The sequence below is a fragment of the Ursus americanus genome, chromosome 12 (genome assembly GCF_024610735.1).
Source record: "Ursus americanus isolate L20-20 chromosome 12, mUrsAme1.1.p, whole genome shotgun sequence".
NCBI lineage: Eukaryota > Metazoa > Chordata > Mammalia > Carnivora > Ursidae > Ursus > Ursus americanus.
This window is the reverse complement of record NC_142138.1, coordinates 19,580,024-19,597,112: the sequence shown is the minus strand read 5'-3', so window position 1 is coordinate 19,597,112 and position 17,089 is coordinate 19,580,024. Positions and strand designations below refer to the sequence as shown.

The 17,089-nt window shown below is 33.4% G+C and overlaps 1 protein-coding gene across 3 annotated transcripts in view; it reads right to left on the bottom strand.

Annotated features, from left to right (window-relative positions):
- Nucleotides 1–17,089, bottom strand: part of EFCAB7 (EF-hand calcium binding domain 7) — a 51,037-nt gene that overhangs the window by 28,013 nt on the left and 5,935 nt on the right. For all 3 annotated transcript variants that reach the window (XM_087865963.1, XM_087865962.1, XM_045802166.2), the window contains exons 3-7: nucleotides 15,892–16,103; nucleotides 15,179–15,265; nucleotides 14,416–14,611; nucleotides 13,861–13,982; nucleotides 3,014–3,155 (exon numbers count right to left, since the gene is read on the bottom strand). In XM_087865963.1, coding sequence (XP_087722089.1) covers nucleotides 3,014–3,155; nucleotides 13,861–13,982; nucleotides 14,416–14,611; nucleotides 15,179–15,265; nucleotides 15,892–16,103 — 759 coding nt within the window. The remainder of the gene's footprint in view (nucleotides 1–3,013; nucleotides 3,156–13,860; nucleotides 13,983–14,415; nucleotides 14,612–15,178; nucleotides 15,266–15,891; nucleotides 16,104–17,089) is intronic.

Sequence of the window (17,089 nt, the reverse complement as noted above, 5' to 3'; positions counted from 1 at the left end):
ACCAATACTTTCAGGGAGAGATGAGATTCATGCACTAGCTTACCTGTGGAAAGGCACTGGAGGAAAAGATGTTAGACACCATCTCTGTGCTGGCAACACTATAATTTATATCTCCAGCTAGAACCTTTTCTTTGAACTTTAGACCCATATAATCAACTGCCTACTTCACATTTTCACTTGAATTTCTGTCTAAAACTGACCTTCCCCTTAAAAAAAAAAAACTGTCCATCTATATTCTTCTCTGAGTCTCTATAAATAGTAACTTATCCCTCCAGTTGCCATGCTTCCAATCAAGCCAAAAATCTTGAAATCATCTTTAACTTTTTTCTTCTCTCCCATATGACAGCCAATCTTCAGGAAATCCTGTGGCTTAACCTTCAAAATATATCCAGGATCTCTACTTCTTATCACTTTTACATTTCTGGTTCAAAGCATCATCAGTACCCTCCTAGAAGTCTGCAATAGCACCATAGCTGGACCCCTTGCATTCTCAGGTCCCCTTTAATCTTTTTCCAACATAGCAACCTGACTGCTCTTGTTAAAATATGTCAGATTATGTCCTGTCTCTACTCAAAATTGTCTCATGGAGTTGAGAGTTTTTGAATAATGTTGCTCCCACCCTAACAATAAGAAACAGTACACGAACTAGAAAATCATAATTTTTTTCTTGAACTCATCAGAGCTAAGGTCTCAGGGCAACCAAGTAGTCTGAAATCCAAGAAAATACACACCCTCCCAAGAAGAGATGAGATGCAAGCACTGGCTTATCTGTGGTGCAGCACAGAAGACAAGATGTCAGGCACCATATAAGCGGAAAAAGAAAAGAGAGAGCAGAAGAGATATTTGAAGAAATAAAGATGGAAAATTTTTCTAAAAATAATGAAAGACAGTAGTGAAAAATCCAAGCAGAATAAATACAAACACACCCACAATAATACATCAACAAGAAAAACAAAAGCACCTAGACACATATTCAAACAGTTGTAAATTAAAGATAAAGAGAAAATCACGAGGGCAGCCATGGGAAAAATCCTCCTAAGGTTCCTCCCTTCTCTCAGAAGCCCAAGTTTTCATTATGGCAAAAACAAACCAACAAACAAAATCAGCTCTACCCGATTTTGTCCTGGTTCCATCCTGTCTTCATCTCCTACTTCATTCCTTCATTCTCCTACCGCATTCTAGCCATTTTAGTCACCTTGCTGTTCTTCTAACACCAGGCACACTCTCACCTCAGAGCCTCTGACAGAGTATTCCCTCTATGTGGAATGCTCTGCCACCTTCACTCTTCACCACTCTGCACCCATCCCTTCCACCAGCCCTACATTCACAAAGCTTACTCCCTTGCCTTCTGTGGAAGAGTGTAGAAATGGCTGCCCTCTCTGTATTCACATCACATTGCAATGTGACTGCAGCTCCTCCATCAAGAAATCAAGTCTATTTCTCTATCTTATAAATCTGGACTTGCCTTATTACTTGCTGTGAACAACAGAATGTAGCAAAAGTAATGTGCCAGTTCTGAGCCCAAGCCTCAGGAAGCCCTAAGTGCTTCTGCTTTTTCTTTGAGATCCCTGTTACACCAAGAGAGCAAGTCCAGGCTAATTCACTAGAAGGTAAGAGATTATATGGGGCAGAGTCAAGTTGTCCAGCTGAGATCTCATACAGAGACAGCCCAGCCAAGACCAGTAAAGCCAGCAATGAGCTAACCTGCAGCTGGTCACAGAGGCATGAGAGAGTCTTATAGAGAAGAGCAAAGTTGAGCTCAAAACAAAATAACTATCTAGCAAACCTGCTTACAAGTGAAAATTGTTTGTTTTAAGCCACTGAGTTTTGGGGTAATTTGTTACAAAGCAGTTGATAATTGATATGCCTCTTTCAAAGTCTTTGCTCAAATGTCAACTTCTTAATGAAGCATACACTAACCACTCCATTTCAATGGCAACTCATATTCCCTCAACATTCACAATGCCCTATCCCTCTCTATTTTTCCCATAGGACTTATCACTTTCTAACATACCCTATCATTTACTATTTATTATGTTTATTATTTATTGTTAGTTTCCCCCACTAGAATGTAAGTTCATAAGGACTTGACATATAAGGTCCTCAATAAATAATTAATAAATAAGTGAATAAAGGATCTTCATGAGAATATGGAGAATTAACATCTGCATTGAATATACAGGCCTATCTTGATACCTTTATCTGAAAAAATGATTACTGTAATTGTCACTTAAAAGTGTCAACCACCAAATGTTTTAAGTATCCTATAAGATATACAGTGAAAATTTTTGGTATCTCTACTTTAGGAAGCAAAAAGAATGAAGTGGGGAAGAATCCTCTAGTAATAAAATAAACATTTTCTTATTATGTAAACACAATAAAAGAAAAAGAAAAATTGATACTTAGAACAAACAACATTAAAAGGGTATTTAGGGAAAGCACCCTTATAGACATTTTCACTAATTAAAAATATAATAACCATTTTAGACACTAGGGGATTAATTTGTATCTAGCATTTATATACAAAAAAAGAATATTATCATGAATGCAAAGATTATTAATAAAGGTTGTTTAAGTCATATGACATAGGACTTTGAAGGTATAAAAAAAATGTTTGCAGTTCATACTGCCCCAAATTATGTTCCTATAGAACTTCTCTTTTTTTTTTTCCTATAGAACTTCTCTTAAACATATTAATTTTAAAAATTGACAAATGGAAAAGCTAAAAATTAATTAGTAAATAAAAAGTTAACTCTATGTCATGAAGAAACCAGGGTACCCTTCGTTGTTTTTAAATAAATTAAAATGAAGCATGCTTTAAACATAATGAAAAGCAACTTAAATACTTTGTAAGATATGCTAACACAAAGTATAAACTAATGCTTTCTTTCTTGAAGTATATGTAACCATGTTTCTTAGGTAGATTATTTCCTTTACTGAGGCTACCAAACATTTACATAAGCATTTTCAGAGGGCATAAATTGAAATTTCAAAATGAAAAACTTAAACTTGCCTTCAACTTGACTCAGGTTTAACGGTTTAATTGTTAGATAAACCATGGATCTCTGAGCTATTTGCATCCTATACTGATGACTAATGATTTCACCATCTTCTTCTAAGAAAAAGCAACCTTTCGATTGTACACATTGCCACTCCTGAAATGAAGGAAAAAAATTTTTTTTCAAACACTTATTAAAAGTTTCCAGCATGCACAGTAATAAAGAGAAACCTGAGGAGGATATAAAAGAAATGTTAAAGAGAGTCATTGGCCTCCAGTAATTTGCATCATTAAGAGGTAAAACAACAAACGGAAACCGGCCTAACACAATTCAATTATAATTGACAGTAGTACATGGTTAGAACAAGAAAATAATCACATGTGCAAAATAATAACTCCAGTTCCTAAAATAATCCCTGGCACACTGTAGGTATTCAATAGTGTCTGACTGATGGGGGGGTGGACATCGATGTAAACTGAGAGGGCAATCTATGAACCATATCTTCAAGGATTAGCAGAATTTAGATAATGAAAAGCTAGGAAAAGACATAATGGAAAAAAGAAATAAGAAAAATGAAGTTCATGAGAGTGGGAGAAGTACTGAAACGGAGTAATAAATAAAAATACTGCTACAGGGGCACCTGGGTGGCTCAGTTGGTTGAGGGTCCGGGTCTTGGTTTTGGCTCAGGTCATCTCATGGGTCATGGGATCAAGGACCCTTCTCACCTCCCACTCTGAGTCAGGCTCCACGCTCAGCGGGAAGTCTGCTTGAGGATTCGTTCCCTCTGCCCCTCCCACCACTCATGCTCTCTCTCTCAAATAAATACATAAATATTTTCTTAAAATGCTGTCACAATAATTAGGGCAGGATTTGTACTTGGAACATAGTAAAAATGACTAAGGACCACTAAAACTGATGAAAGGAAAGGTGATGACTTTGTATTTAAAAAGTTAAAATAGGGGCACCTGGGTGGCGCAGTCCTTAAGCGTCTGCCTTCGGCTCAGGGCGTGATCCCAGCGTTATGGGATCAGGCCCCATGTCAGGCTCCACCCCTGGGAGCCTGCTTCTTCCTCTCCCACTCCCCCTGCTTCTGTTCCCTCTCCCACTGGCTGTCTCTGTCATGTCAAATAAATAAATAAAATCTTTAAAAAAAAAAAAAAGTGAAAATAAAATGTAAAGTATATGACAGGCAAGATAACTGTTCCAAGTCCAAGTAACTAAAAGAACACTAAATTAAAGTTTTACCGCTATAGCAAAATGCTCATAAACATCAGTTTTGAGAAAGACTTTCTATACGATTAGTTCTGCTATTTCTGGTTAGCCAAATCCCTTCTGGTCGAAACTAGTAGGTCTGGGATCTCTTAAATAGAATTAAATAAAACTCGAAGATGATGCCACATGCAGAAAGTAAAAAATTCTCCAATGAAGATATGAGAAATTGTGCCATTGCCATAAATGTGTACAAAAAATGCTCAATTTATCATTAATAGGCTTGTCTACCTATAATGTGAAACATATTTCTGTTCTATTCCTAATGACTTCCAAATATATTTATAAGGTTTTGAAATGACTTTATAAAAAAGGATTTTGAAAAATTATCTGGAAGGATATTTAAATAATAAGCTCAAGGCTTTAATCATATTAAGAAAGCTGAAAAGGGGGCGCCTGGGTGGCACAGCGGTTGAGCGTCTGCCTTCGGCTCAGGGCGTGATCCTGGCGTTGTGGGATCGAGCCCCACATCAGGCTCCTCCACTATGAGCCTGCTTCTTCCTCTCCCACTCCCCCTGCTTGTGTTCCCTCTCTCGCTGGCTGTCTCTCTCTCTGTCGAATCAATAAATAAAATCTTTAAAAAAAAAAAAGAAAGCTGAAAAGGTATGCATTAGCTGTATACAATAATATAAAAAATACTAGTAATCCATTATAGAATTATCTGCAATGGCACTAAAAAGGCAAGAATAAACATAATTTACATTGAGAATGATTTCTCACCCATTTTTTAAAGGCTAAATAATCCTAACATGTATTTATATATCATTTTTCTATTGTATAAATGGTAACTATTTTCATATTTTATATTATTTTCATAGCACCAAAATACATTTAAAACTAGAAATTTAGAAATAGGGGAAAAAATCTCTATAATTCTACCATCTTAGTTTGATCTCTATGTCATCCTTCCTAAGGGTTGGCCTTACATAAAAACCTATTTTTTACATTCTAATTAACATTATTTTATGTTGTATCTTCTCTATTTAATGTTATATCCAAAATATTTTGCTACTGAAAAAGAAGAACAAAGTTGGAGGACTTACACGTCCTGATTTCAAAACTCATTTTAAAGCTACAGTAATCAAAACAGTGTGATAGTGGCATAAAGACAAATATATAGACCAATGGAATAGACAGACAGCACAGACATAAACTGTCACGTACATGATCATGTAATTTTCAACAAGCATGCTAAGACCAGGGGCACCTGGGTAGTTCAGTCGGTTAAGCCCCCGACTCTTGGTATTGGCTCAGGTCATAGTCTTGGGATCCTGAGATCTAGCCCGGTGTCAGGCTCCGCGCTTTGCTCAGAGTCTGCTTATCCCTCTCCCTTCCCCTATATCTACCCATCACTTGCCCGCATGCATGCTCTGTCTTGAAAATAAATAAATAAATAAAATCTTAAAAAAAAAAAAAAGGATGCTAAGACCATTCAATGGGAGAAAGGACAATCTGGTCAACAAATGAAGCTGGGAAATCTGGATATCCAAGTGCAAAATAATTAATTTGAACTCCCACCTTATACCATATATGAAAATTAACACAAAATAGTTCAAAGACCTAAATGTAAGTACTGAAACAATAAAATTCTAAGACAAAAACATAGTAGAAAGGCTTCATGACATTGGATTTGGCAATGATTTCTTGGATCTGACACCAAAAACACAGGCCAGGAAAAAATATATATAGACAAACTAGACTTCATCAAAATTAAAAAACTTTGTGCATCAAACTACACTATCAACAACAATGAAAAAGCAGCCCACCGAATGGGAGAAAATATTTGCAATCATGTACCTGAAAATGGATTAATATCCAGAATATATTAAAAACTCTTATAACTCAACAAAACCCCAAAAAACCCAATTAAAAAATGGCCATAAGACTTGAATAGACATTTCTCTGAAGAAGATACCAGATGGCCAATAAGCACATGAAAAGATGCTCAACATCACAACATTAGGGAAATGCAAATCAGAACAACCACAATGAGCTACCACTTAATACCCAATAGGATAGCTATTAAAAAAACAAAAACAAAACCCAAAAACACAGAAAATAACAAGTGCTGACAAGGATGTAGAGAAATTGGAACTCTTGTGCATCGCTGGTAGGAACGTGAAATGTGAAGCCACTGTGGAAAAGTTTGTCAGTTCCCCCCAAAATTAAACATAGAATTACTATATGATCCAGCAATTCCATTTCTGGATATATATTGAAAAAAGAGACTCAAACAGATATTTGTACAACCATCTTCATAGCAGCATTATTCACAACAGCTAAATGATGGAAAGAATCCAAATGTCTACTGATGAATGAATGGATGAACAAAATGTGGAATATACATACAATGGAATATTATTCAGCCTTAAAAGGGAATAAAATTCTAACATATGCTGCACATGGATAAACCTTGAAGACATTATGCTAAGTGAAGTAGGGCAGACACAAAAGGACAAATACTGTATGATTCCACTTATATGAGGTATCTAGATTAGTTAAATTAAGAGACAGAAAGTAGAGCACTATTTGCCAAGAGTGAAAAGAGGAGGAAATTGGGAGTTATTGCTTAATGGGTAAAGAGATTCAGTTGGGGATGATGAAAAAGTTCTGGAGATGGATAGTGGTGATGGTTGCACAACAATGTGAATATATTTAATGCACAGAACCATACAATTAAAAGTGGTTAAAATGGTAAATTTCATGTTATGTATATTTTGCCACAATAAAAAACATTTTGCTAAGCAATATTTAGTTTTTTCAATTTAACTGGTTCTATAATTACCCATTGAGTTGGTATACCATTACTTACTTACTTCTAAAATGTTTGATATCTAGGTCATTTCTAATTTCTCATCAGTATAAATAATAATAAAATGAAGACTACTTTGTCTAAATGCTTTCCCTTTCATGAATAATATCCGTCAAAAGAACTTCTAGGCCAAAAGTATGCACATTTTAAGGCTAATGACATGTATTACCATATTGCTTTGTAAAACAGTGATCCAATCTTACAATACCACCAACAATGTATAATGTAATAATTTTGCCACTACCATAACTTGGTCAGTAGTGTTATCATTTAAAAAATTGGGTTGGGATGGTGCCTGGGTGTCTCAGACAGTTAAGCATCCCACTCTTGGTTTGGGCTCAGGTCATGATCTTGGGGTCCTGGGATGGAGCACCGCATTGGGCTGTGCACTCAGTGGGGAGTCTGCTGGAGATTCTCTCTCCTTCTGTCTCCTTCTACCCCTCCCCCAGCTCATGTTCTCTCTGTCTCTCGAATAAATAAATAAATAAATCTTAAAAAAAGAAAAAAACAACTGGGTAATAGTGGAGAATGATTTGTTAAGCAAGGTTTGGGTACATAAAATATTCATTATAGTATTCCACATATTTTTGTATATGTTATTATATCAATTTTTGTATCAATTTATGCAATAAAATGATATAATAATTAAAATGGTATTGTAACAACTTTTGCATTATTTTGAATTTCTCCAATTACTAGCAAGGTAGGACTTTTCCCCATGTGTTTATTATTTTTGTCTCCTTTTTTGTGAACTGCCTATTCATCCTTTATTTTCATAAGTCTATCAAAGACTTGGTATTTTTATTACATATTTTAATAAATTCTTTTGACTGTTTTAGATAATGACCACCCTTTTATGCTTTGATGTATGTATTTTCTCTGTTTCCTTTTATTTTAGTTTTGGTTACTTTTCAACTTACATAAGTTTTCCATTTTTATATTCATCTTTTCTTTGGAAATGTCTTCTTAAACTGAATTTTAAGAAATTACCATTATTGCTGAACTATTACTCAAGCTTTTGGTTAGTCATTAATCACAAGCACTGTCACACCTTTGGGGTATAAAAGATATGTGCTTTTAATTCTGAGAAATTAAAATGTGACCTTAATTTATTGGAATTCATCTTTGTAAGTATACTGCCCATGACAGAAATGAGTCATTATATATGATATTTCAACAACATCCCTATGAGGCAATAAGGGGTAGATATAAATTAGTCATTTTAATAAACAGAGAAATTAAGGTACCCAGAGGTTATATAGAATCTGAATTTTACAAGGAGTTTATAGAAATATGAGGTCTACAGCCTTAGACTTTTGGATCAATGCTTCTACCATTAGATCATATTTCCAAACAAAATATACTCTGGGTACTTAAATTCAAAATTTGTATAACTCAATGAGGCTCAAAAGGGGGCTTGAGCCAAAAGTTCAACTATTGATGATGAGTAAGAGTATATACAGATTTTCATTTAGCCTCCCTGTAAATCCCTTGGATGGGAATATATTAAGGACTAACAACAGATGCTGACATTATTTCAAAGCCAATTGGCTGTGGTATAATCAACATGACCCTGGAAGATGACAATTGTTACAGAGGAGAAAGGAAAGATACACTCACACTTGTAAATTTAGACAAGTTACCATTTGAGACAGTTTGAATTAAGATTCTGACATCAAATGAAAAACATGTTTTCCTTTCAAATCAATTTTGACTATAGCATTATCAAATGGAATTTCATCTAAAATATTTTATGAATATGTTTATAGTCACCCATCTGGAATGGTAAGGGATACTAGTTTAGAATTATAAAATATTTAAGGTGGAAGAAGTCTAAAAAGCAATCCAGTCCAGACTTCTCTTTTGATTGATGGAAGTCTGAAAAATAAAGGAATGTACTTGTCAAAATTCTCCTTGATTGCAGAACCAAAGCTGGACCTTCGTCTCCTTTCTCTCCAAACTACCACCTATATTCAAAATTCTGTTCTTCTTCATATTTAAATATCTGCCACGATTTTTCCAAAATCTGGTATTTAAATAAAGCTCATGTTAAAAAGAAAAAGCTCATGTTATGAAATTCCTATAATAAAGTATGAGAAAGCATTATCGTTTGGAATTATACTGAAGTGTTAATTAGGGGCACCTGGGTGGCTCAGTTGGTTAAGTGTCTGCCTTTGGCCAGGTCATGATCCCAAGGTCCTGGGATCGAGCCCTGCTCAGTGAAGACTCTGCTTCTCCCCCCACCCCTCCTCCTCCCCCTACTCATGCTCTTCCCCCACTCAAATAAATAAAATCTTTTTAAAAAAAGGATAAACATAATTATTTGGGTTCTTTACTGAAAAATGCAGATTTTAGTAGCTGGAAAATTTCTATTTAATCATGGGTGTTGCAGCCCCCTCCTCCACAGTTAATAAAGTGTTTAAACAAACTAAAAAATACAGGTGTACCTCGGAGATATTGTAGGTTTTGTTCCAGACCACTACAATAAAATGACTATCACAATAAGCAAGTCAAACAAATTTTTTGGTTTAAAAGTGCATAAAAAAGTTAGTTATGTTTACACTATACTATCGTTTATTAAGTGTGCAATAGCATTGTCTAAAAAACAATGTATGTACCTTAATTAAGGATATTGCTAAATTTTTTATTGCTAAAAAATACTAACCATCATTTAAACTTTCAGCAAGTCATGATCACTGATCACAGATAACCAACCATAACAAATATAATAATGAAAAGTTTAAAATACTGAGAGAATTACCAAAATGTGACACAGAGATACAAAGTGAGCAAATGCTGCTGAAAAAATGGTACCAACAGATTTGTTTGACACAGGGTTGCCACAAACCTTCAACTAAAAATAAAATGCAGGGGTGCCTGACTGGCTCAGTCAGAGGAGTGTGTAACTCTAAATCTTGGGGTCGTGAATTTGAGCTCCATGTTGGATGTAGAGATTACTTAAATGAATGAATAAAAACTTAAAAAGAATGCATTTTCTTGAGGTGCAAAAAGGGAATCACAATAAAATGAGTATGCCTATATTGCATGTTGCCGGTACACTGCTAGTGAACATAGTATGTGACATTTGAGAAACTCAAAGATGGAAGAATTTTTCCATGTGCTTATGTACTTTTGGGGGGCAGTGCATGGGCTGACAGGAGATGCCTTTAGCTGGGGAGTGAGTTAAGCTTTATTACTGGAGGTCTTTCCTAAATTCCAGTTTTAAAAAAAGTACAGGAAAGGAATTTATAAGTTTCCTAGGAAAGACAGCCAACCTAGATACTATAATACATGGTTAAGAAGGCTGGAAAATGGTGGAACAACAGCTATTATAAAACAGAAATAAGACAAATGCCACACTACTTATATCAAACAAACTTCAATGTAATAATCAGGTTACTTTTAATACTAAATAATGGCATTACTAGAAGAATTTGTAGATCTCTTGCTTAAAAGGAAGCATTCAAATTCTTAAGAGCTGCCAGAGTTATTAAAAACACAATGCTTACTTAACTGAAATTTCTTTTAAAACAAACAGATTTTCAATCACACAAAGCTTTTCCTGTAGAACCTAGACTAAAATGTTATGAATTAAAAGAAAAAAGTACTGATAAGTGGCTGGCTCATTCAAATAAATCAATTTGAAAGGATTATAGATTAAGTTGACAGTTTGAGTATTATGAGAAAAATGGAAGGAGGCTGAGTTTTTAAAACAATTTTAGAACGACAGTGCAAGAAATTCTATGTGTGATACAGTTTTTAACAATATAAAGCAGAAAAAAATAGTAGCTTGTAATTCTTATGCAGGGCATAAGGTGGTGCTATATTCTACCAATTCAGATAAATTCATACAATAGGAAAAAGAACTGTTAATCCATTTGTCATACACAAATTTTACTTATTTTCATTCACAATGTATAAGGAAATGCTGAAAAGAAGCACAAATTAAAAATAGTTGAGTTGGAAATTCTACTTATCAAAAGACTTAAATGTATCATAAAGTTACATTTTTCTTGGAACACTGTAGAGAATGTAATCTGTTTTGACATACAACTCTATATTATTAAAGTTTTAGGTGAGGTAGAATTATTGAGCAGTAGATCTAGCATAGACTTAAAGGAATTTATATGGATTGACATCTAACTGACAAGTTGAATAGATCATCATTTTGAAAATATGAGGAATTTTGTGACAAAATTATTTGGAGCCTTCACAAAAATTTAGACAACCACTTCTACTTTAAAATGTTTACATTTGTATTGTTATATACATAGACATATATAAAACAAATATGTTATACAACATATTATACCCAACATATACATATGTTACATAACATTTGTGTTTTATACAATACATACACACATAATTAAAACACATTGTATTTATACAATACATATACACATAATTAAAACACATTGTATTTGTACAATACATACACACATATTTAAAACCTCTAGGAGTCTGGATATAGGAAGTATTGCATCTCTAGAGTTTACAACTCATGGTTTGGTCTTTCACTAATTCTAGTCATGATGTAATCAAAGCTATTCCTCTCCCAAAGAAAAATTCCTAACATTCCTTGCACATTACAAAACCTAAGCAAACAGGATTCAGGATTAAAAACAAAATAGTGATAAAGTACCTATATATGATCTATAGAAAGGGTCTTATTTTCCTCCTGTAATTCATGTCTTTTACCAATTGTGTGAAATTGTAGTTTAAAGTCTGGTTTATGCATACCCCATTTCAACAATTTTCTAACTTCTGAAAAGACCTTCCTCTGTCCCAATTCCATATTTCTCCACTCCACCTGAAATTGAGGTATCCAAATTTTTTTTAAAGTAGATCTGAAGTATTTCAAGAAAATTAATTTAACAGTTCTTCTAGTAACTTATTCTATCAATCTCAATTAAAACAAATCACACTTATGCTAAGCGAAATAAGTCAATCAGAGAAAGACAGATGATTTCACACATATGTGGAATTTAAAGTTCTTAAACTCTATTTCATCATGTCATTCCCATATAAATACCTACAGTCATTTCTTAGTTCTATAATATTAATAGCAGCATTATTTATTAAAGTGATTACCATGTTCCTGCACTGTGCTAAATGCTTAATACATGTGAGATGATTTAAATCTTTCAAAAACACAGAAAATATACTTATTCTCAATTTATAGATAAGGAAACTGAGACTCGGAAGGGCTGGTGACTAACTTACCAGTGACAAAGCTAAAATCAAACATAGGTCTGTCTCTATTCAAAGCTCTTAATCAGTATCTAAACCAGTGCTTGGCACAGAGTTACCACTCAATAAATATTTGTTGAATAAATGATGAATAAATGAAATACTATGCTGTACTACCTTGGTATAATATTAATAGTCAAGTAAATTTTTTATTTTTTAATATAATACCCATATTTTATACTAAACAAAATAGCTGGCATATATTACCTTTCTAATAAACATTGTTTAAGTTGAACTACATTAAGAAATTGTATTGGTTAAAAAAAAAAAGAAATTATATTGGTAAGGCCCCAATTAACAGAAGTATGACACTGAGTAAAAGTATTATTATGGTTTTAATATAATCCATATTAATATTTCTCTTTCTTTATACTGGCTAAAATAATTTATTTATACTTTTGAATTAGGTAAACCACAATTATTTAACTAAGTTAATTTTATGAGCATTTAATTTAGTTGCAAAAACAGGAAGCTTCCATTGATAGAAAATAATATTGTTGGACAACTAAATATTGTGTGTGAACATGTTGGACATGCACACCAAATTGCTTAGGGTGTAGAGATTCCTAAACAGTCTGAACAAAATTCCTTGGAGATAATGTTTTAAAATTTTAATATAGAACAAATGTCACTCTCTAGCAATTTAAAGATATAAGGGACTTCAGAGTTCAATAACAAATACAGAGTTGTTATTTGAAACAAAAATGTAGCCCTTGAGAACAATCAGTTCAGTTTTCTAACAGCAGTTATAGTATGTGGTCATAACCATTTTCCCCCCTTTTACAGAGGTCTCTAGGTACACATTTTTAATGTATCCTAGCAGTTTCCAGTTAATGTTTTATATTTCTATAGCTATTATTTTCTGTTGAAAGAAAACTAGTAAAGGTTGAGTCTAAAAAGGGAAAACAAAGGAAGAAGATCAATATTAACACTCCACAAATATTGACTTAGTAAAGTGACTTTGTTGTCTTTCTCTCATAGGAATTGATATTGAATGAATGATTTATTTATAAGAAATACCTATGAAAAATATTTGTTGAACAAAATTTAAAAATTGTTTGGCAAAGTACATATTCAGATAATTCTTCAAGTTCAAAAACTGAAAAATCATCACTTTCAAACTAAAGACCTTTTAATAATATTCTTATTCATCATTTTTACTTTACAATTATTAAAACTGGCTTATAGGTAGAAATGCCATAATCCACAGAAAAATCTCAGAGAATTACTTCACAAACTTTACTTGTTCTCTGTAGACACCAAATAATTATTTATAAACTTAGTTAATGTCAAGTTTTTTTCAGAAAAAGTCTTACCTATTAATTTAAAATACTATACATTTGGGATGCCTGGGTGGCTTAGTTGGCTAAGTGTCTGACTTCAGCTCAGGTCACGATCAGCCCACGTCATAGGGCTCCCCATTCGGCAGGGAGTCTGCTTGTCCCTCTGCCCCCCTCAACTCATGCTCTCTCTCAAATAAATAAAATCTTAAAAAACAAATAAATAAAATAATATAAAATACAATACCTTTATTGAGTTTGGCTCAGTTAACTTTGAGTTTCGGTTACTATTAGCACCCATGGTAATTGTGAAGGAAACAGACGTTTTGAACTTTCTAGTTGTTGCCAGTAAAGAACTCCTGGAATCACCTGTAACAAGTGAGAATTACTTGGTCTCACATTATGAAAAGTTGTCAATACTAAGTCTGTTTCTAAATACAGTGTAGTATAAAAGGCATGTGTATTAATTTCTTTCTTTCTGCTCTTCAAGTTAGAAGTTTCATATTTATCAGGCTTTAATGGTCCCTAATTAATGGGCTACTACTAAGATTTTATATTTCAATATGTCATTCTTTACCCTGAAGTCTTAGTTTTAACAAAATATAATGAGCATAGCCAAGTCAAGTTCCATAATAAAATTTTTACTTCAATAGATTTTTACAGCTGAGACTCTAGAAACAGTAGCTAACGAAAGTTGGATTCTCATTTGTTTTATCGCTGATAAGCTAAGATAAAAGAAAAATTTATCTGAATATGACCCTTCATTCTTGATCAAGAAATCCCTAGTGTCAAAAGTAAATACCTTTATTTGAGAATGCTTCCTGATCAGTTTTTCTTATGATTCTAGGCGATGGTTTTGGTACTGGTGATGGGTCCCTTTCAGGGGATCCTTCAGTGTGGCTTCCAAACTGTTGACGCCTCAGTTTACTGTCAACCTCCAGTTTTTCTACAGTAGTTTTGAGACATTGCTCAATGGTTGTCATATATAATTTACAAAACTATAGGAAATAAAAAAGTAATCCAGTGGGTATAACATTCAATCATACATTTGGGAGGAGGCAAATGCACATTAGTAGGCAAGGGATAGACTGACAGATGGAATAGATTTCCTATTGAACGAGGTTACTCATTTTATTTTCTTGAAATTAGACTGACCACCCTCAAGTGACCTAGTGAAATGCAGCCATGATTCAATGAGGAGGCCATACTCTGAGTGAAAATAAAATGTTACACAAAGAGAGGCGATTTATTATTTTTTTATAAGACATGTGTAGACTTGAGTTTGTTCTAAATAATTTTTATGATTCTTCCATCCCAGAAAAGGTATATTCCTGAGGAGAGTCTCTATGTTTGAGTGTGCATCTGTGTGTGTGAGCACATGCATGTATTTTATCTTGATTATTTCTAATGTAGTCATCAGATTACAATACTCTTCAGATTAAATTTCAAGTACAATTTGTACACAACATATTAAGTATGTCATTGCCAATATTAAAAAGATGTGTCCCTTTAAAAATTCTTCTCCTACACAGTATACAAATTTACATTAACATGATCTTATGTACCTTGATGTAGTCAAATTTGCCATCAGCATTTACATCTGCCAAACTTATTACAGCATTTACTTCTTCTCGAGTCATCTTCTCACCTCTCTGAAAAAACAAGATTTATTTTAAAGCAACATGACTATCACTTAGTTATGCAGGGGAGAGTGGAAATTCATTTTAATCTTTTCTACAAGTCACTTTGAATATATGGTTTCATTATAAATCTCAGAATGAGTATTATGTCAAGCAAGAATGAAACATATAAAATAAAATTTCACAATTTTATTAATATTGTAAAAGTATGAACTTCAGTTTACTAAATTTCAACAATATATATCATCAATCCAGTAATAATACTACCACTGAATTTAGAGTAATTATAATTTCTCACAGTATACCAAGAATCAGAATGGATTCCCAATCCCATTTATACTTTCTCTTTTACTTATCACATATGAATCTATTCCTGAATTACAAAAAGTTCTGGGCAGCAAATAATTGCAAAGGAACACAAGGGGATTGCAACATGGGTTCAATTTTATACTTTATGTTTTATTTACAGAGCATCTTTCATCCAGAAGGATCCTTAAGTACTTTATAAACAACATATATATGATTCATTTCACCTGCCAATGAAATAGTTATTTTTAATGTGGCCTTGGTAGCCAAAGCTAGAATTCCAAATAGTTTTCCTAGCAATGCATATTATAAAACTATTTCACAAATCTTACCTTTGTTAGAAGTTTATAAAGGTCAGTGTGTAAAATAGAGCCATCATCATTTACATCTAATTGCTTAAATGACTTTAGTAGTTCTGCTTTTGAAGTAGGTTTCTCCTTCCTTAAAATTATGCAAAAATCATCAAAATTCAGTTTGGCAGTTTGAGGAGTCCAATACTTATTAATGGTCTTCTGGGATGGATTTCTTCCTGCATGCTGTAGAGCTGCCCAATAAAGCAAGCATTTGTTATAGTAACATTTGGAATTGGTATCTAAGTGTATATTTTCTTTCAGTCATTATACATTACAATAGTATACAAAAGTACACACACACCTTTGGGGTTGATAATCTAGTGATATCAATGTATGCCTGACTTCCAAAAATGAAAAAATATACATGTTACCAGCCACAGATTCTTGATCTATTAATGCCAGAATTAAATATTTTACCTGTTCTGACAGTTCGTTCTCAACCTACATTGTTTAACTGATAACATATGTTTTACTTTGTGAGAGTGCCTAGGAAAAAAAAAAGATTAAAAACCACCATCCACTTAATTGTTTTGAGGCCCTAAGAATTACCACAAAAAGTATAAATTATTACTTTTTCTGGCCCAACAAATACCTTAATGAAATGAGGAAATCATTAATCTGAGAAAATTACTGTCAATAAGGCATGATATCTAAAATGTTCACGATTGCTAGATATTAGGGTTTCAAGAATATTAATCATGTCACAAATATCAAATATATGCACAAAATTTATCTATTTGCAGTTATAGCCTTGCTAAAAATCAAGAATCTCAACATAGTTTGAGAGAAGACTATTATGGAGATGCAATGGTTGAATTACTCTTAATTTTTAACCAGAATCTTTAAAAATAGTCCTATAACCAGTTATTCATAAGACAGTCTTGTTTTAAAAGGCATGTCCTTATTATCTATGAAAGACAACAAATTACAATGTGAGAGAGGCTTTGGATTTGTGTATGTCATACACACTAAAATATAATGGTTTTATTTATTTTTTAAATATTTTATTTATTTATTTGTCAGAGAAAGAGCACAAGTGGGGGAGTGCCAGGCAGAGGGAGAAGCGGAATCCCAGCTGAGCAAGGAGCCCAACGCGGGACTGGATCCCAGGAAGGCAGAAGGCAGATGCTTAACCGACTGAGCCACCCAGGCGTCCCTAAAATACAATGGTTTTTAA